The sequence below is a fragment of the Hemiscyllium ocellatum genome, chromosome 37 (assembly GCF_020745735.1).
Source record: "Hemiscyllium ocellatum isolate sHemOce1 chromosome 37, sHemOce1.pat.X.cur, whole genome shotgun sequence".
Classification (NCBI taxonomy): domain Eukaryota; kingdom Metazoa; phylum Chordata; class Chondrichthyes; order Orectolobiformes; family Hemiscylliidae; genus Hemiscyllium; species Hemiscyllium ocellatum.
Genome location: NC_083437.1, coordinates 25,051,981 through 25,073,612, shown reverse-complemented (window position 1 = coordinate 25,073,612; position 21,632 = coordinate 25,051,981). Strand labels below are relative to the sequence as shown.

General features: G+C 37.9%; 1 protein-coding gene across 1 annotated transcript in view; it reads left to right on the top strand.

The window, feature by feature from the left end:
* ubr4 (ubiquitin protein ligase E3 component n-recognin 4) overlaps nt 1–21,632 on the top strand; it is a 188,234-nt gene that overhangs the window by 21,316 nt on the left and 145,286 nt on the right. The window contains exons 8-19 of the mRNA XM_060852252.1: nt 117–241; nt 1,030–1,151; nt 2,074–2,133; nt 3,052–3,242; nt 4,866–4,965; nt 7,528–7,665; nt 10,230–10,347; nt 11,060–11,247; nt 16,223–16,382; nt 18,492–18,577; nt 20,112–20,281; nt 20,626–20,908. Coding sequence (XP_060708235.1) covers nt 117–241; nt 1,030–1,151; nt 2,074–2,133; nt 3,052–3,242; nt 4,866–4,965; nt 7,528–7,665; nt 10,230–10,347; nt 11,060–11,247; nt 16,223–16,382; nt 18,492–18,577; nt 20,112–20,281; nt 20,626–20,908 — 1,741 coding nt within the window. The remainder of the gene's footprint in view (nt 1–116; nt 242–1,029; nt 1,152–2,073; nt 2,134–3,051; nt 3,243–4,865; nt 4,966–7,527; nt 7,666–10,229; nt 10,348–11,059; nt 11,248–16,222; nt 16,383–18,491; nt 18,578–20,111; nt 20,282–20,625; nt 20,909–21,632) is intronic.

Here is a 21,632-nt window from a genome sequence, read left to right as displayed (position 1 = left end):
CAGTGGAAGTTAATCTGACTGTGACAGATCCAATGACCTCTTCATTTAAACTTTGCTCTATAGACATTTTTAATTTCTGGAGTGCTTGGTTTTCTAAGATGCTATTGTCTCTTCAGATTCCATTCCCTGGTTATTGATGTTACCATGGCTTTAGACACACTCTCACTGCCTGTCCTTGAGCCACTGACCCCTGCAAGGCTGCAGGATGTGACTGTATTGGCCCTGAGTTGCCTGTATGCAGGTAAGTCTTAGAAAGACTAAAGCAATTTCCTGTGCTGGATAGTATGAGTCTCATATGCAGGGAGAATGCTTATTTAAAGTGTCATTGTTCATAAGAAATGGAATGTGGGATAAATCCACAGTTTGGAAAGAAATCATGACTTTATATATTTCATTCATGGGATGTGGCTGTTGCTAACTAGACCAGCTTTTATTGCCCATTCTGAATTGCCGAGAGGGCAGCTAAAAATCAACCACATTGCTGTAGTTCTGGAGTCATGTATAAACCATACGAGGTTAGGTTGGCTAATTTTTTTCTCTAAAGGACATTAGTGAACCAGATGTTGTTTCATGACAATCAACAGTTATATGGTTGCCATTAGGCTAACTTGCCATTGAAATTTTTTATTGAATTCAGAATTCACTGTTGACCATGGTAGAATTTTGAGCTCTAATTGCCTAGAGTAGTGGATTACTAAGCAAGTGATAAATTCACGATGCCACTACTTCCACACTTCTCATTTCCATCTAGTGGACCGATTCAGTAGTTGATTATTGAACATTACTGCTGTCTTGATAACTTGCAGATCATTTTTGTTCTCTTGTCAATTTCATTTACTACTTTTTTTAATTGGACAATATTGCCATGTCATGTCTCCACTACAGTAATCTTTTATTAAAGTTCCTGATTTGTTCTTCTCAGCACAGTACAAATGACAAGCCTGACATCTGAAAGTTGCCTTCGAGGGATGATGTCTAATCCAAATTTTGTTTGTTAGGTGACTAAATCCCAGTATTCTCTGTCACCAGGAGTAAGTGTTGCAACATGCATGGCTATTCTACATGTGGGTAGCAGCCTGCAAGTCCGATCTGGGTCCACAAGTAAGGAAGAAGACTATGAGAGTGATGCAGCCACAATTGTACAGAAATGTGTAAGTGTTGAATAAGTGAGCTGAGTCCATCAAATGTGTAGCATATACGTTCTTGAATAGTGATCAGACTGGTCAAAGATGTGATTTATTTTAACTTGTTTGATGCAGTGTTACTGAGATACAAGTTAGTGTGATCCTATCTAGATGGAATACATAAAGGTTGCATATAATAGTTTTTGTCAGGCAATGTCCAAGAAGGCAGTATTTATGGTGTCTAACTAAATTATGTGCACACACTTACATTGTAATTGAATGATCCCTTTATTTCCAGAAAGTTGTTTTTTTAAAAAAAATTAACATGTCTAACCTGTACAATTAACAGGTGAGGGCAGTTTTTGTGTCTTTTTCATGTGGAACATTCTCCCCAAAAAAGCTACACTGAGACTGCTTCAAGTAATTTCACATTGACCCAGTAGTGCTAGCTGAACCTGATCAAACCAAAGTGATGAAAAGAGTGTGCTGATACCTTATAGTCTTCCACTGCAGTATATATATCTAACATCTCTCAGAGGTTTTGAGGATTTTGGCCTATTTGGTTGACCTTTCTAATTTGATGTAATATATATTTATTTCATTAAATTATTTCCAATCAAGGCCCAACTGATCTTCATTCAGCCTATCCAACCTGCCCTGGTGTGTATCTTAAACTGACGCTCTCTATTGTCATTTCTCTGCTTCTTATCATAGATATCCTATGCCCCATCATAGAATCACGGTAGATATGAGGCTGGGTTTAAAGTACTTTTGCAGTTATTTCTAATCAACCTGTTTAGAGATGTCATTACACACCATCAGAAGCAGGTGGGGTTTTAACCCAGGTCTCAGTTCAGAGGTATGGACATTACCACTGCCCCACAAGAGCCCTCCAGTGCTTACGTTTATTGTCTGAGAACATTACTAATGTATGACTCATCATTTACAGCTGGAAATCTATGACATGATTGGGCAAGCAATTAACAGCTCACGACGTGCAGGTGGTGAGGTAAGGAGTCTCTTTGGTGTTTTACTGAGCAAGAGGAAATAAAATGTATCTACAGCCTGCTGAATTTTATGTCTGGAAAGTGAATAAGCCTCTAAATCTTATCTCATTCTAAAGTGCATACGATTCTGCTGCTTCCACATTATTTTTTGTATTCTGCATTGAAATAGATAATTTGCCAATCATAAATAGGTGAGGATGTTGGGTTACATTTTGTGGTGGATTGCAATTCTGCTGGTGTTAGTTTACAGCAACTCATGGAAACCCACTTTTTCAAGAGACTTAAAACCAGGCCCCATCCCTAATCTGAACTGGACGTAAAACGTGCCATGGCTGTACTAAATGGTGAAGTTTCGACCATGATAAATGAACACCACTAAAACTAATTGGTTGCTGTTTGCTTTCAGATAATATGCCTCTGTTTTTGTTCACGTAGGAATGATTACATTTAAGTGTTTTGTTTTCTAATTCATAAGGACTTTATAGATTATTACATATATTAAAGTTATCAATTGTTTGTGTTAGCAAGTTTGTATGAAAATGAATGATTGCAAATGTAGGGACATCATTTTATGTTTCTCTAACCTTTTTACAAAATATCGTTCCTGCTCTATGCTCATTTCATCAATAGGAGTAAGACTTTTGTCTTTCTGAATTTTAGGCTCTTAATTTGAGAGTTTAGTATTTGGAATTAAACATGTTACAATATATGGTAACAATCCATGTATGGAAGAAAATCCTCAATGTTTAAAATTCAACTTGACTGAAAGAAGTTCTTTATCTTGTAATCAGTGGATGGATTTGAATGTAGCTAAACATTCAATGAAGTACACCATGGGATATTAAATTAGCTGTATGTTTTGAAAGCATTAGTTAGGCACAGTAGTTGGCTGACTTGTGCTTTGTGTCTTCTCTCACCAGCATTATCAGAATTTCCAATTATTGGGGGCCTGGTGTTTACTAAACAGCCTTTACCTGATCCTGAACCTGAGTCCAACAGCACTTGCAGACAAGGGGAAAGAAAAAGACCCACTAGCTGCACTGCGAGTCCGTAACATTGCTGCCCGTGTGAAGGAAGGAGCTGGATCCCCCAAGCTAGCTCCTGTTAAAGGGTCAGTAAGGAATTTGTAGATAAGTTTTTTTTTAAGAATTATAGGTACCTTAAAAATCAGGGCTGAGAGACATAATGGCGAATGTTTTGATCAGATCAATATCCATCTGTTGAATTAGGCAACAGAAAATTGAGATTTGCATTTTAAATGTATAATTTAACACACAGCAGTTTTCACATTCTATTTAAGTTATGTAGCACAAAAGAGATCTTTTGTCCACTTTGTCAATGCCAGTCATCAAGCACCAATCTGCTGCTGTTCTGTTTTCCAGCACTTTGCCTGTAGCCTTGTATGCTGTGTCACTTGAAGTGATATCTAAACACTACTACAATAGTGTGATGGTTCCTGCTTTTCAGGCAGTGAGGTCTACATCCAGCCAAATCCTGGGTGAAACAAAATTCTTTCTTAAATCCCCTGTAAATGCCCTGTCCTTTACATCTGTGCCTGGTTATTTATCTCTCTGCTATCTGGAAAGGCTTCTTCCTATCTACACCGCTTGTAACTGAGACAACTCAATCAAGGCCCCTTTTGGCCATCCCTGCTCAGGGACGCTGTTACATGTGCGGATGTTTTGATTTACCACAATGTGGGCAACTAAAATGAATATGAATCATTTTCTATATGTCACCACTGTTGCAATTTTTTAAAAAAATTACCTGATGGTTAGTATTTTATTAGGAGTAAGAGCCCAGTTCCTTTTTATTTGCTAATCAACCTGTTCAGAGGTGTCATGATGCACCTCTGGCGCAAGTGGGACTCGAACCTGAGTCCCCTGACTTGGAATGTAGAGTTCCATGAGCATCACTTTCTCTTGATCAACCCTGGATTAACTCTTACAGGGGCTTTTGTTTCATGCACAGATATATCAAATTCTTCCACTTTCAGTTCCAGCCTAAAATAAGTATTCCTAAAACCAACATTCCTGATGAGGGACTTATGCCCAAAATGTTGATTCTCCTGCTCCTCGGATGCTGCCTGACCTGCTGTGCTTTTTCAGCATGACACTTTTGACTAAAATAATTATTCATCAATCGTTCCATAGTAACAGTGTGCTTAATTGCATATGAAAATAATGAATTCTGAAACTGCAAAGCAGAACAGGTGGATGGTAGGTTCCTTGCAAAACATCACATTAGCGACCAGACATTCCAGATGCTAATGGAACAGAATTTAATTTTTTTATCCCAGATTCCCAGTATTCCATTTTCTAATCTCGCTACATAATTGTACTTGGTTTTCTTTTATTTCAGTTTTATCTTGTTGTTAGTTTGGACAAAGTTTATATATATCTCTGAAATTGGGCAGCATAGGGCTCTGAAACGTTGGTGGAGCACTGGAGCCCTTTTACCTCTGAGTTCTAACTCTTGCTTGTGACTGGTGCCAAGAATTGGCATTCATATCGAGAGAGAATCGGCAGGGTTTTGGGATCATATCTCTGTTACGAAGGAAATTGCAAGGAATAAATTGCACAATGTGGGCAACTAAAATGAATATGAATCATTTTCTTTGTGTGATAATTTTCATGATGGGTTTCTGTATGATGAGTGATCATACATACTGCAAAACAATTCTTCAATTTTTTATGAAGGGTTGATATCATTTTGGATTTGTTTTCTGCTGCAGACATCAAGGATTTGGCGTCTTGTCTGTGGTTCTAGCAAATCATGCGATCAAACTGTTGACTTCACTCTTTCAGGATCTGCAAGTGGAAGCCCTTTACAGGGTAAGTAGAGCTCCTGTATATAGTGTGGTGGGTTATATGTGAAGACACCACTGTTACCTTTTCAGGAGTCTTGCAAGTAATATTTACAGGTACACATATCGCAGGGCCAGCTGTTTTTTCAGAACTCAGAATTGTTCGGGTTTTGGAACAAATGTGGCAGCACCCTATAATCAAACATCAACACTGCAGCAAAAACGTATGAATATTCACACGAAGTGGAATAAATAAAGACTAGAAATACTTATGGAGTAATATGCTGATAAATGAAATACATAGACCATAAATATTCAAGGACATTTTATTTCCAGAAAAAATATTCCAAGAAAAGCACTCGGTGCAACTTAAAATACACAGCTTTAGCACTATGGCGTTTTTAAAGACTTCAAGTGTCATTTGTCTCATTAACATAGGTTTCTGTCTAAACAATCTCTGTTTAATTGAGTAAATTTTCATAATCTCTTGCTCACGGATAAATGAACATGTTCAAGGCCGGCAATTAACTGATCGCACATTTTCACAATATTGTGTACAGGAATTCTTTTCAGTTGTGTTCACAAAGTCGTCATCATCACCACCACTACTACCCTCACGCTTATCTGTATTTAACACTATTTCAGCAATTTTCCCATTACTCAAGGAATGCACAACAGGTCCATGTTCAGCATTTCTTCGATGTCAGCTTCCTGTAATTTATTTACACTTTCATTCGATAAACTTTGTGCTTAAGCTACGAGGTTTGCTATCTTTCACTCTTCAGTGACATGAAATCCTTCAAATTCTTCTTCTGTAGGCTCATTTGCATCAGACATCCTTGTAGGCCACAGTCTGTGCCAAGCATTTCTAAATATTGATTTAACAACATCCTTCCAAACATTAGCAACTGCTTAAATGGCATCCTTAATGCTAAACTCTTTCAGGAAGTCTTGGACTCCTATTCCTATGTTGACTGCAGCAAGCATACAGCTTGAAAAATAGTCTTTATACTTGCTCTTCATGGAGTGTAAAATTCCTTGGTCACAAGGCTGTAATATAGATGTCACATTAGGGGGCAAGTAAATGCCAAAAACATTCCTGTTCACTAGACGTTCGGCAATGGGATGGGCAGAGCAGTTGTCCAGGAACAATAAAATTTTAGTTTTCTTCCAGTCCCGCTTGCCTACAATGCTGCTGGTAGTTACTGAACCAGTTAAAAACATTTGTCTGGTTACCCATGCTTTCTTGTTTGCCTAATAATGTACAGGTAAATTGTGTACACCTTTCAGACATCTCACATGTTTGCTTTTTCCAATCACTGCCAACTTCACCTTGTGTGCCTGCAGCATTGGCACACTCAAAAATAGTTAACCTGTCCTTAATATCCTTAAAACCTGTTCATGCTCTCTTATCAGCCGTTGTTTTTCTAGGGATATAGTGCCAGTAGAGAGCTGTTTCATCTGCATTGTAAATTTGTTCAGGACTAAGGCTTTTATCAGTTATTATCTTGGCAGATTTGTCAATATAATTTTCAGCTACTTCATGGTCAGCAGAAGCCTTTTCACCACAGATTTTCAGATATTTTACACCATTACGCTTCTTAAATTTCTGCAGTCAGCCGTTTGAACATATCATAATGTTCAGTTCATTATGATATTTTCTAGCTTGTTTCATGACCAACAAACCAGTCAGTGGCATATGTTCACTTGTTCGTTGTCGAATCCACTCAGATTAACACATGGTTATGATCTTCATTTTTTGCCCTATGCAGTGTATTCCTATTTTTCAATAGTTGATGGTCATCACTGTTACCACAAAACTTCAGTAATTTGTCTTCCTGTTTCTTTAAATCGTACTGTGGTAGATCAGACATCATATTCTTCAGTAAGCCGCCACACAAACAAGTCACGATCAAACTTCTGCAGTAACTCCACTTTCTGCGTTATTGAAAATGTCAAATGCTTCCTTTTCTTTTTAAGATTGTTACGCTTAGGAGTATCTGCAGCTCTTTTTGGCATTTTCACAGTGAAATTAAACACTGGGAAAAAAATTCACACTTGACGCCTGCCAGTGCTGGGCCGCACTGCCATGTGGGTCTAGTGGGTGTGGACATCGCCTGCCGAACAAACCTTGTTATGCTGACATGACTGATGCTCCACACTCCACGAGAAAAGACTTTGAATTTTGGAGCTTTTCAGATTTTTGAATTTTGGGGAAAGGATTGTGTATCTGTATTACCTTGTATTCACTGGGGTTAGAGGGTAAAATTGATTAAAGGTTGAATGTTATGCAGTTTCCATGTATGAAGGATTGTGTGTAAACCATAAGCAACATATACTTGCATTGATATCCTGCCTGTATCCCAAATTGCATTGCAATTACTGAAATGCAATATTGCAATATAAGTTATGAGACAACCAATTTACACACTTCCAGATATTGACCAATAATGTTTCCCTAGTGGTCGAGGGATAAATATTGGGCCACAAAAATGTCTGGGAGAACTCTCTTCAGCTGTTGGATGAATATTGCTATTGTTAAACTAATCTACTGAAAGCCATCATTATGGTTAACCTCTAATTTCAACAGGGCTGGAGAGGTGATGGACCACCTGCAGAGCTAAATATCATGGCACAGAGCTCATCTATTCAACGTGTACAGAGACTGATCGAATCTGTTCCCCTCACCAACTTGCTCTTCACATTGTTGTCAACATCTTACAGAAAGGTAATCAAACACTCGTACCACAGAGGCAAAGTACAAAATTAATAAAGTTGTGTATAATGTCTGTGCTGTCTCCTTGAAAAACCAAGCTAGAATTCATCACAGTATCCATGTATCTCTTCTCAGCCCGTTGTTGTCTCAAGCTAATCCATTTGCCCCACTCTGTCCTATGAATACGACATAATCCAAAACTAACCCCACTCTATAGCTATCTCAAACTGGTCTACATCAAATCTTAGCTAATCCCACTGACCACCCTCTCCTTAATCACCATATTAATCTAATATGAAACCATTACAATAGTCCTCCTCTAAACTAGGTATCAATTCAAAACTAATCTGGTTATCTGCTTTTCCTGTAAGCCATGTTAAATAAAAAACATAATGTCAAAACCATTCTCTCTCTCGATCAATTCAGGACTGATCCTATTGTATAGCTTGTACTACACAGTCCTGTGTCAATTGTTATGAAGTTGAAGGCATGCACTGTACCTGTAAGAGAGAATGCTGTTCTGAATTGAGAACTTACATGCGTATATGACTAGATCCCAGAGAGTACTGTAAAATTGAGAATATGTAACATTTGGCTGTGAAATAGATATTTGTGTTTTGGTTGCTGTTTTGACAACAAATTGAATTTAACCAGTTTCAATTATGCCCCAGGATACTAAAACCCAATTGAGTTTGAATTTATTGTTTTGCCAATATCAAAACAATGTTGAGGAGGTATCAAAATGCAGGCGTTTTGAAAATTAGTCAGAGAGAAACTGGAGAGCTAATTTCCCACTAACATCTTGTTCTCCAAGAAATTAGAAAAACACTCTCTATCAAAGATATCTTTTCATGTGAAACATAATCACAGTAAAAAGAAAGATGACCCATGGAAATCAACAGCCGAAAGTGTGACGACACAGAAGAAGACAGTGACTGTGTGGTTTTCGAAATTATAGAGTCATAGAGATGTACAGCATGGAAACAGACCTTTCGGTCCAACTCGTCAATGCCAACCAGAGATTCCAACTTCAACTATTCCCATTTACCAGCACTGGTCCATATCCCTCCAAACCCTTCCTATCCATTTTCCCATCCAGATGATTTTAAATGTTACGTTTGTACCAGCATCTACCACTTCCTCTGGCAGCTCATTCCAAACACGCACCACCCTCTGCATGAAAACGTTGCCCCTTAGGTTCCTTCTATATCTTTCCCCTCTCAGCATAAACTTGCACTCTCTAGTTTGCTCCCCGACCACAGGGAAACTATTTCGTCTATTTACCCTACTCATGCCCCCATGATTTTACAAACCTCTATAAAGTCACCACTCAGCCTTTGATGCTTCAGGGAAAATAGCCCCAGCCTATTCAATCTCTCCTATACGTCAAATTCTCCGAAGCTAGCAATGTCCTTGTAAATCTTTTCTGAACCCTTACAAGTTTCACAACATCTTTCCGATAGGAAGGAGACCGGAATTGCACGCAATATTCCAAAAGTCTTCTATCCTCGAGTCCGGTCTGTATCCAAATGGCTAGTTCTCCCTGTATTCCATGAAATCTAACCATGCTACAATAAGAAACCTTGTCGAACACCTTACTGAAGTCCATATAGATCATGTCCACCACTCTGCTCTCATTAATCCTCTTTGTAACTTTTCAAAAAACTCAATCAAGTTTGTGAGACATGATTTCCATGCACAAAGCCATGTTGACTATCCCTGATCAGTCCTTACCTTTCCAAACGTGTGTAAATCCTGTCCCTCAGGATTCCCTCCAACAACTTCCCCACCACCGACGTCAGGCTCACCAGTCTATAGTTCCCTGGCTTGTCCTTAGCACCTTTCCTAAATAATGGTGCCACATTAGCCAACCTCCAGTCTTCTGGCACCTCACCTGTGATTATTGATGACACAAATACTTCCGCAAGAGGCCCAGCAATCAGTTCTGTAGCGTCACCCAGAGTTAGCAGCATATTGTTATAGAGTTCAAGGCAGATAATCAGTTAAGTCAAAGGGGGGCTTAAAATTGTGAATACTTGTTGTATAATGTTCACTTCTGGCGTTTAAAAAATAAACTGTCATTTTCTTTAAATAGTGGAATTTGGGAGTTCTCTATCACTCCTATTTTAACAGATGGCAAGGTGAGCTTTTCTGGGTGTTTGATTTAATTAACAGAGGGTTTCACCTCTACGTCATAGCACAATCCAAAACCAGTCTCACTTCTCATCTTTCTCCATACGGTCCTATGTTCATTGGGAAAATATACAAGATCATAAGAGAGACCAATAGTCAGTCACTTGCAGTGTTTTATGTTTCAATAGTCCACTGAGGTCCAGTCTCTCCCTTAACTATCTGAACAATTTAATGCACTGTTACTTTCAAGCTCTTTCAAATATTGAAATTCTGTAGATCGTTCTACTTCAGTAGAAATTGCCTCAACATTACAAGACTGTTTTTACTGGACAGTCTTTGTTGCGAGTCCCTGTTGTTGTTGTTGTGTTATCTCAAATATGTACATAATTTGATTTTTTTTAAGAAGTAGAATTGTTTTTAATTTTGACCCTTTGTTTCCATAGGCTTGTGTTCTTCAACGCCAACGGAAAGGCTCTGTGAGTAGTGATGTCAGTGCGTCCACTGATTCAAACACTTATTATGAAGATGATTTCAGCAGCACTGAAGAAGATAGTAGTCAAGGTATTAAAAGAAGCCTCAAGATTTATGTATAGTTCTAATGAAAGGTGAAAGTTCATCACAGTGAAACAGAAGATAGTTAATCTAGTAGATTGCCTGAGATGCTAGGCAGATTGTTGAGGTATAGTAGCAGTTTTGCAATAAAATTAAAAGTTTTTATTTCTGTGTAATGATTTATAAATCAGCTTAGTGACATTTCTGTCCAGTGGATGGGTGTGTGACCATCTGGTGACATCATCAGCTTAAGTGTAGAGATAAGCTCAGGCTCTTTTACTTTGAGAAAGCGCAGTTAACAAATCTGGTAGTGTTGCTCAAAGATTTTTGGAAATAAGTCAGAAAAAGTAAGAAGTAAGTTATTTCTACTGCTCAATGAATTGTTGCTGGGAGGAGATGAAGCAACATCAATGGAATAAGGAAGAGGTTATGTTCTTTAATACGGGACAGTTTGGGTGTGGAAGTTGATATCGCAGCTGATGGCATAAACAGAATTAATTCGCTTTTAAAATTGATAAATATTTGTAAAAGCAAAATATACAATGGTGTAGAGAAATGGGATACTGCTTTCAGGGAGCTGGTACAGGCATGATGGGCAGAATGATTCCCTTCTATAAATGTCTGCAGTTCTATTTTGATAGTTGTAATTGCTGATAATCACACTACTTGTGGGTTGTGTAGTTTACATTTTTAAAGGTTTTTTTTCATGTATACTTTACAGATGATGACAGTGAACCAATACTTGGCCAATGGTTTGAAGAGACCATCTCTCCCAGTAAGGAGAAATCAGCACCTCCCCCTCCACCCCCTCCACCTCCTTTGGAGAGCTCTCCACGCTTGAAAAGTCCAAATAAGCAGTGTTCTGGAGAAAATGGCAACATACTGGCGAGTCGCAGAGACCCTGAGCTGGTAAGTACTATCTAACAGCAATTGGGTATAAAGTAAAGATAAGTAGGTAAGAAAATCCACAAATCAAAGTATCTTGATTGTTGTCTATTCAGTGAATGTGGTAGAAGGTACAACGTGGAAGCAGCCTGTTCATGTCAATGGTTACCTCTCTTTGTAAGCAAGTGGCCTGAATCATATGCACCATCATGTTCCCAGAAGTGTTTAGTTCATTTTTCTTTAAGTAATTTTGAGAGTTGGACAGTTACTTAAGGATTAGAAACTCACTGGATAAAAGGTCGGAACGTGGGGCTAAACTTGATTCCTGTTTCATTGAACCAGAATGCAGATTCTACATTTCTGCTGTGTCTTCAGAATGTAAATGTTTTGCCATAACAGCTATCAACTGTGTGGAAAAGACATTGTTTTTGCTTGCTATTTTAAATCTCTCACTAAATTGAATTGCTGCCTTAAATCTTCTCAACCATCTCTCAAATCCTCCTCCTCTTTCACAGCACATTTTACTCCAATGCAAAGTATAATTATTATTACATTTATTATTTTAACCAAAATATATCACCTGACGCACAAACGGTATTCTCTGTGCCATTTTTAACTTGTTTTCCCAGGTCATACCAGTGGCTTCTGATGCTTCCATCAGCTTCAGCATAATTTATATGTGCTTGTTGACACCATATTAAAATCAGTGAATAGAAATAAACTCAGAATTTAACAATATTGGGCACCGCTAACTATTTCCAACTTCTTTGCATAAACTGTTCTTATTTTTTAAAATTCTGTTGCCTCCTGTCTGATCTGCCTTTAATCCAATTTTCTGTTATTTTAATTTCATCTCTCTCTCAATTCCATATCGCATCACTTTCTCTTCTTTTTAATACTTTGTCAGTACTTTGTCAAAACATTTTTCTAACCTTCAGGTACATTATCTCCACTGCTTTTCTGCTATTATTTTTAATTCATTTGAAGGAATTTTTTTTCTCTATTTATTTGCACAGCATTCATGTTGCTGGCTAGGACAGTGTTTATTACCCATCTTTAAATGCTCTTGAGAAAATAGTAGTAAACTACTGTCTTGAGCAGCTGCAGTCCATTTGGTGTAGATATTCCACCGTGTTATTCGAGAGGCTGTTCCGGAATTTTGGCCCACTGAAGGAATAGTGATTCAGGGTGGTGGCTCAGTTGAGTGGATGGGGTGGATCTTGCAGATGGTAGTATTCCCACATACTTGCTGTCCTTGATCTTCTAGATCGTTGTATGCTTGGAAGATACTGTTAAAGGAGTCTTTGTAAATTTTTGCAGAGCATCTTTTGGATGGTACACTTTGCAGTTACTGAGGGTCAGTGTTAGAGGGAGTCAATGTTTGTGGATTTTGTGCCAGTTGACCAGGCTGCTTTGTGGGTGGTGTCAAGTTCCTTCTGTGTTGTGGGAACTACACTCATCCAGGCAAGTGAGTACCTTAGCACAATTGTGACTAGTGTCTTGTAGATGGTGAACAGACTCTTTTGGGTAGTCAAGTGGTGAGTTACTTGCTGCAGAAGTCCTGGCCTGTGACCTGCTGTTGTTGCCACAATATTTATAGGACTCGGCAGATTTTGTTTCTGGACAATGGTAATACCCAGGAATTTGATTGTATGGGATTAATTGGTAATGCTATTGAATGTCAAGATGTGATGTTTAGATTTTTGTTTGATATGGTCATTACTTGGCACTTTCTGGCAAGAATGATACTTGCCAACTGTCACAACAAGCTTTGATATTGTCTAGCTGTTCCTGGATATTACCATTGACCAGAAACAAAATCTGACCAGTCCTACAAATATTGTGGCAACAACAGCAGGTCATAGGCTAGGACTTCTGCAGCGAGTAACTCACCACTTGACTACCCAAAAGAGTCTGTTCACCATCTACAAGACACTAGTCACAATTGTGCTGAGGTACTCACTTGCCTGGATGAGTGTAGTCCCCACAACATGGAAGGAACTTGACACCACCCACAAAGCAGCCTGGTCAACTGGCACCATACCCACAAACATTCGCTTACATATGGATTGCTTCAGTATCTGAGGATTCATAAATGGTGTTAAACATTGTGCAGTTGTCAGTGAACATTGCATTTCTCAGCTAGTATGGAGGAGAGGTCATTGGTGAGACCCGAAGATGATTGGACTTACAATACTAACTTGAAGAACTCCTGCATTGATGTCCTTGGGCTGAGATAACTGAGCTCCAACAATCACAACCTTTGTGGTGGATATGATTCCAACCAGCAGAGAGTTTTCCCCCGATTCCCATTGACTCTATCTATGGTATTGCTAGGTCTCCGAGATTCCACACTTGGTCAAATATGGCCTTGAGGAGAGTCACCTCACCTCTGGAGTTCAGTTCTTGTGTTCCATGTTTGAACCAAGGCTGCAATGAAATAAGGAATTCAGTGACTCTGGCAGAGCAACAGCAAGCAGGTTACTGCTAAGCAAGTATAGCTTGATAACACTGTTCAAGACCTTTTCTATCACTTTGATGATCGAGAGTAGACTGAAGAGGTGATATTTGGCTTGGTTGAATTTGTCCTGCTTTATATGTATGAGGCACACCAGGCAACTTTGCACATTGTTGGATTGATTTCAGTGATACAGCTTATCTGCGGTGCGGGTGCGGCATCACAAGTAATACTTGCATTTAATGCTTGTCCCTCATTGCACCTTAGAGGATGGTGCTGGATGGCCTTCTTGAACCATTTAAGTCTGTGTTGAGAGTGTATCCACAGTACTATTAAGGAAGGCTGTCCAAGAATTTGGTCCATGTCTTTTTCCTCCATACATATGAGGTTTGTTGAGCATGTTTGTTTCTTTTGAAATCCTTGATGGGGGCTGCTCCTCTTTTCTCTTCTCTTTGTCTTCATGTCTGATAATTTCATCCTTTTAGACTCAAATTTTCTCTTTCAAACCCATTAACTAGTTGTATTAATGCAGGTTAGCTCTGTCTCTCTTCATGCTACATAGGCAACTCTACACCAACATTCACACACTGCAACCTCAAATATGATTTCTAGGGCATCAGGAAGTGCCAACTCCAGGAACCTAGAATGTATCCTGATAGGCTGTACTATCTTTCTTTCTCTTTGTTTAGCAAAACTAATTTATCCTAAACATAATCCTGATTTTCCTGTTCTTTCATCGCCATGTAGCTTATCTTGCTCTAAAGCACTTTAAAGATGTTCCTCCTCTCCAAAATCCATTTTTTGTAAAGTATTATTTAACTATTTTCTGATCATCATTTACAAATGGCAATACTCCCTGCTTTTAGAATTCTACCTTGCTTTTAGCAATTTTTGTTTGTTAATTAATTCATAAATTGCTGGTTCTATTAGATTTTGTTTGATTCACTAATTCCGGTTTCCTTGGTGCTTATTGACCTGATCTGTTTAATTATTGAAGTAGATCTGGCGACACCTTTGTTCTTTGGGCTGAAAAGGCCAATAATTAACATCTCCCAAAATAGTAACTTTGTTATTCCTACCAGTTTTTTCTAATCTGTAGTTTGATAATTTTGTAAGATTACTCTTTGAGAATACAACTGTTCCTTCATGATTCTGTCCATATACCTTCCTTGTCTATATTGGATTCCTCTACTGAACATACACTGTCTTCATCGATACAGCTGCACTCTCTGCCTTTTTAATTTTCAGTGACCACCTTAAATATATACTGAAGTGTTTGTTTTTTTTTCTTGTCTTGGTTTGTGGCCTGTGATGTTAGTGCTATTTAAATTAAACCTTCCTGTAAAATAAATGATTGTTGCTTTCCCCCAAATTATTTCTCATACATGTTGTGGTATGTGCAGTTCTTTCTTTAAAAAAAACACCATTTTGCCTTTAATATCTGCTTAGCTCCAGCTTCTCCTCCTGCACTTAATTGATTATTCTAATTGTTGTAATTTTTGATAAAATACATTTTCTGGATGAAGGCTTTATGTTCTAATTTTGATTGTTTTATTTGTCCACTGGATTGTAATGTCCCTGTAGCAGTATATTTCTATGGCTGTTTGTGTTTTTCTGTTTTACTTTTGTGAATATAGCCTAAATTGATTTTACAGAAATTTCACAATTTCAGAAATGTCTACGCCAGTTGATAAGCTTTCCTGCCTTATGTTTTGCTGCACTTGGTTCAAGTAGTCATTGTTTTACGGAACTTGTGTTTTTCAACTGATATTCCTAGTTGCTGGTTCCAGTATTGTGGGAGTGAGTTAGTAAAGGGCACAGCAGAAACTACATTGTGTGGGGAATGCTAGCACGAAAATAATTTGACTGTACCTTGCAATTACAGCAGAATGAAGAGTGGTACTAGTCACTTAATGTCACAGTTTCTTTGTCCAGCCCTAGAATTTGTCTGTTGGCTGTGGATGTGTTCTTGCAGTGTTTGTGCATATACAGGTGTTTTATTTACTCTCTGATCTTGGAGATCTGCCAAATCATGGGGCACCACTTGCTAGTAGAAACCTTTTTCCAGGTAATTATTTATTGAATCTTGTTCACAGGTGCCAGCAGGATACTGGCACCAAATGCTAATCCTCACAGCTGGTTTATACATCAGCATGTTGCAGTAGTGAACAGTATAGAAGGACCAGAGGTGGTGACCCTGTCTATTTCCTCTTTTTTTTAAGGTGCTAAGGTCAAATATAACATCTGAGCTGCCATTCTGATGAGTTTACCTGATAAACCAGGAATTGACCTTCTAGACTGAAAAGCTCATTATGTGCCATTATTACTATTAAGATTTAAACTTAAGTAGCATGTGATCAAGAAGTTAGTAGTTAGTGTCTATTCTACAAGTTGGCTTTTTGCTCATCAAACTGAATGTTGGGGTTAGATTTCTATTTGGGGGGTATTGGCAATGGTCACTATAGTGATGAAGAAGTTGCTGGCGAATGAGGATGATGGACAGCTAGTAAAATCTGCATTTTTAAAAATTTTATTTTTCAGTTTCTGAACCTGGCTTCAAGTATTTTTAATTTCATTACGTCTTCAATGCTAAATTCGAGGAACAACTTTATCCGGAATTACCTGAGTGTTTCTCTGACTGAACAGCACATGATGACGTTAGCCAGCATAATTAAAGATGTGGACAAAGATGGAACGAAAGGTCAGCAAACACTTTTATTGATTGCAGTCATCTTAGTGTATTTCGAGTTATGAGCAAAAAGGCTGCTTAAGCCTTGGACAGTGGTTAAAACATCTAAAGTAAGAGCATTACCATATATACTTGTGTAAAAGTCACATTTTTTAGACTACTTTAAAGGGTTGACTATTATACAGGCACTAGTTTTGAGGGGCAGAAATTCATACTGCAGTTCAAAATACCATATTATTAGCAGAAGTCAATTTGATGGCTCAACTAATCCCAGGTAAAGAAGAAAAAACACAATTATGGTAAAGGTAATTACTGGATAAAAGCACGAGAAACAACAGTGAATTACTGGTCATAACTTTTATTCATACATACTGGTAGAAAAATTTAACATGTCAAAGATTCATTGAAATCCTGCAAAATCGCACTTAAAATGAAACATTTATTCAGTTCTGAATGTGTAAGTGTCTTGAACTTTGCTGCCAAATTCTTCCAATTCTTTACCATTTACTCTCGTATGTAATGAACCTCAGCAACGTTCACAAATTTATCAAAGAATTACAGATACATGCAGCTAATATATCTCACTTTTATTCAGATATAATGGCACAATTAAAGTGATTATTTTTTAAAGGTATTGATTTTTGGATATATAGTGAACAAAGTGTGATAAAGTACCAATAAACTTTAGTACCGGTCTGAATGAATCAAAACATACAGTAGTAAGCCAAGAGGGCTAAGTAGTGTTATAAATGAATGAATAGAGACGCAATATAGTAAACAAAAAGCGATGAGTAGAATTACTGGTATGAATGAATGCAATTTCATTTGTGAATTAATGGGAACATGCAGTTTTCTCTTTAAGAGGTTTATAATCTTGTATAGTAGGGTTGATGTTTACATGAGATATATGGAAAATACAAGATTTTTTGGCCAAAAATAAGGGGTCAATGTTTACATGAGTACAGTATATTCCAGAAAGCCTGCAGAGGCTTGGCGCAGCATGAAGGACTTCCCGCCCTTTATGGTTATAATCAAAACAAAATTTTAAACATCTAAAGTCTATGGATACTAGAAATCTGAAATTAAAACAGAAAATGGTGGAAACAGTGATTAGGTCAGGGAACCATTACTGTTCTTCTGTGTTCCTAATGTGCTTTAGTGAAAAAGATCTGCCATGCTTACCTTGTTTACCTATGTGTGACTCTGGGCAATTAGGATGGGACAGTAAATGCTGCCTTTACCAATGATACCCACGTCTCTCAAATGAATATTTTAAAAATTATCTAGGAGCAAGAGCCAGTTGATAATTGCCTATTTCAAGTGAAATGTTATGGAATCAATTATTTGGAACACAACTAATCATGACTTGAATATAAACCATGAAGTGCCAGTTGACAGTTTGAAAATCAATGAATCTGCTTTAGTAAAGGACTGTCTTCTGAGGTGGTATTTCAAGTAGATGTTGGAAAGCTGTTTTTCAGGCTACATTTGGACTTCAAAAACCTCTTTAAAGTTCCATATTAAATGATGTGTCTCAAACTTTAGTGAGTATCATGCTAACTTTGGGAAGGCATCATGTTCAAAGTTTTTTTTAATGAGTACTTCTGATAAGAAACATTCTATGATTAAGGCAAAAAAACTAAAGAACTGCAGATGCTGCAAATCAGAAATTGCTGGAAAGACTCAGCAATTCTGGCAGCATTTATGGAAAGAAAGCAGAGCCAATATTTGTGTCTAGTGACTCTGTTTAGAAATGATCATACCTCAGTAAGAGAAGGATTGGGAGGAATGAAAGGAATGAAAGGAGATAGGTGGAGATGAAGCCCAGAGAGAGAGAGAGAACAACAGTTTGGCAGACAAGGGAGGGTAAAGGGGGCTATGATTGGAATGACCTTGGCTGCACACTCAAAAGTTTGATAAGTCATGGCTTCCATTTTGGAAAAAAAAATGAGTTGTTCGTTCTTTTTTACCTTTGGGCAAACCGAAAACGGTTTTGTTTTCGATCACTGAATTTTCACTCGTTTCTACTGAAGGATGCATGACATGAGCTGGGTGGCTAGATGTATTTGTTTTTGTATTATTAAACACATTTGTCTCCTTCTGTACACTATTTTTATGCAGGGGCATCAGATGAGGAGTTTGCAGCTGCACTTTATCACTTCAACCATTCTATGGTCACCTCTGACCTCCCATCCCCCGTCCTGCAGGTAAGTCCACAGTGCATCAATGGCTGTCTTGTACTTGATTAATGTTGACAATTTGCTTTAATGTGTACATGTTTTTGACCTGAGTGATTCCACTGTGATTTAAAGGTTTAATGGTAGTAAACAAGTGCGGGGTTAGTATCTTGATACCTGTGAAATGGTCTTCTGTGACGTTTGTGACTCTACTTTCTTTCCATAAATGCAGCCAGAATTGCTGAGTCTTTCCAGCAATTTCTGATTTGCAGTATCAGGGATACTCACATACAGGGTTATTAGTAAGGGTGATGGACAGTATTGCAATTTAGTGGAGCAGCAGGGAGTATGAAGTTTTTAGTCATTTGTTTCCTCTCTTCATAGATTTGAATTATACAAAAGTTTCTCTTCCCCCAACTTCTAATATATGGCAAACCTTTCCATTTTTTTTTATTGATCCATCTTTGTCATTATTCAATGGTTGCAGCACCTTTGAATAACTTCATCAAATCAGCATTGACTGAAGAGTGTGTAGTGCAGATCCAGAAACTAACATGACTTGCTGGCAGAGGAATTGTGTTGAGTGTGTTAACATGGGTTTACGTAGGGAGTGCTGAGAATGTCAGATATACTGCTGCACAATGATTGCTGCGTAAGTACATTTAAGGGAGGCTAGTTGACCCTACAAGTGAGAAAGATTATGCTGAGGAAAGGCAGGAAAAGGTTTGAGTAGGCAGAAATGCACTGAAGGCCAAATGGCCTGTTACTATGCTGTACATCTGATGCTATATTAAAAGTTTAAAGCAAACAATGGACTGTTTGGGAAAGAGACATTGTTTTCTACCATTGATGTTGCGATGGATAGCTGTTCAGAAGGAGCTGGCTAGCTTGAATTGTGTTTCAGTCCATTAGATGCCTAGTACTAAGTACATGTTTGTCCCAGCTCCAGATTCTATTGTGTTAATTTTTCTGGAAGTTGTTGTGATTGAAACTGATTTTGTGTACTATTGGTGGTGTTACCTCAAATGATAAGGGTGTCAAGGTTTTGGACGTTAGGAAAGCTGGCTTGTGATGACAGCACTACCTTTCATGATTTTCTTTCATTGCATTGCAAAATACAGGATGAGCATTGTTGTGTAATTCTGAATAGAGATAAAACAGATTCCTTTTTCTTGAGGGGCATGGTCAATGTCAACTAAGATTATACCCAATTGATTGACTGTCAGTTCTTCCTGACCTTGTTTTTAATCAACCTCCAGGTTCCTTTACTTTATTTTTGAACTGTTTTTATTTGAATCATCTTGGCGTTGCAACCATACTTTTTTCCAATTAAAACTGTAAGGCTTTTATAGCTCGTGTAAAAATCTCCCATCTTCTAATATTGTGTATTGTCCTGTTTGTATAGTAAGCTTTCCTATTATTTCACAATATGTCAGCAACTTTGCATTTCAGAAGCACTGAATTTTATAGATAGTGTTATATTGATTTATAGGCGGATATTTTGCATGATGTTGTGATAATCAAAATTGACATAATTGTATTAACTATTTGGTATTTTGCCCAGAACACATTGCTGCAGCAGCTGGGAATTGCGCCATTCTCTGAGGGTCCATGGCCATTGTATATTCACTCTCAGAGCCTCTCTGTGCTATCACGCCTGTTGTTAATCTGGCAGCATAAGGCTAGTGCACAGGGGGAGCCAGATGTTCCTGAGTGTATGAAAATCTGGGAAAGGTAAGGTACTCTTAGAGTAACAAAACTCTTAACTAAGATTGGGAAGCCTGAGTCCTGTCATGCATTGTATTCCTGATATGATGAATCAGTATTGTTTTGTTACTCATTTTGCTGAATTGAGAGAGGAAAATTGGATTGTCTTAAACACAGGATATGAAAAAGAATGAAAATCCATTAATGTAGAGAAATTAATGGAGGTGGTTATCAGCTCCATTGTTTGGTTGTGTTACTTTGGAATCACTAACTGATCCCTGTGATCATTTGCTTAACACTAGTTTTATAGCTTTAAGTAGCTTTACTCTGTAAACGCACAAATACATGAATGATTTTATTTTTCTTGCCAGGTTTATTGGCACACTAAAGCAGAACATACTCCATGGAGTAGTACCATCTGACTCAGAAGATCTGAACGTTGAACACCTTCAGCTTCTACTACTAATTTTCCATAATTTCTCAGAGAATGGTCGTCGTGCTGTAGTTGTGATGTGCATACAGGTGATTGTTGAAGTAGCATCTAAAGCAGAAGCTCAGATTCGGTGTGTGCCACTGACACTCGCCCGACTGTTGCTAGTTTTTGAATACCTCCTTCAGCAATATTCAAAAGTACCAGTCTACCTATTTGAACAGGTAAGGGTCAGTTGAGCTGGTGAGTGCATATAAAAGTTATAAATGAACCCACAAAGCTGTTACAGGTTGTTCTGCTATAACATGCGTTTCGTTAATGCAAATTTGCTATAACATGATTGACAAATTGGGGGACACTGTTTCTAAAGTATGATTTTTTTAAAGCACGTTTTAGTTATAATGCAATTCTGGCCCCATTAGTTTAAATGGTGCGGCTTTAAATAAGTTTTTTATAACATGGGATTGCATGAGAATGGAACTACTGCAGAATAGCAGAACTGACTGTATTTCACTTTTGTGTTGATCATTTGCATTCTGTTGATCAAACAGTTTTCAATATTGAGATCGATATTTAGATGTTGGCTTGTGATGCTGAGGCATACAGAGTATGGGCCAGATGCTGCAAAATGGGATTAGAATAGTCAGGTGCTTGTTTTGATCAGTGCAGATATGATGGGCAAAAGGGCCCTTTTCTGTGCTGTATACTTGTATGATTTATTTAATCCGCGCATGTTTTAAAGTAATGTTGGTTATGAAATTATACATTTATGAGAGATGGTGCAGTGTCTAGGGCGCCAGCTGAATGTAAATGGGTATCTCATAACCAAAGCCTGTTTTGGTCTTTGTTTATGATTTTGCTATGTTTGCTTACAACTTAATTAACTCATTAGCGTTTGAGAGGAAGACCTTATAGAGCCATGCATCATTTTATTGATGCATTTTGTAA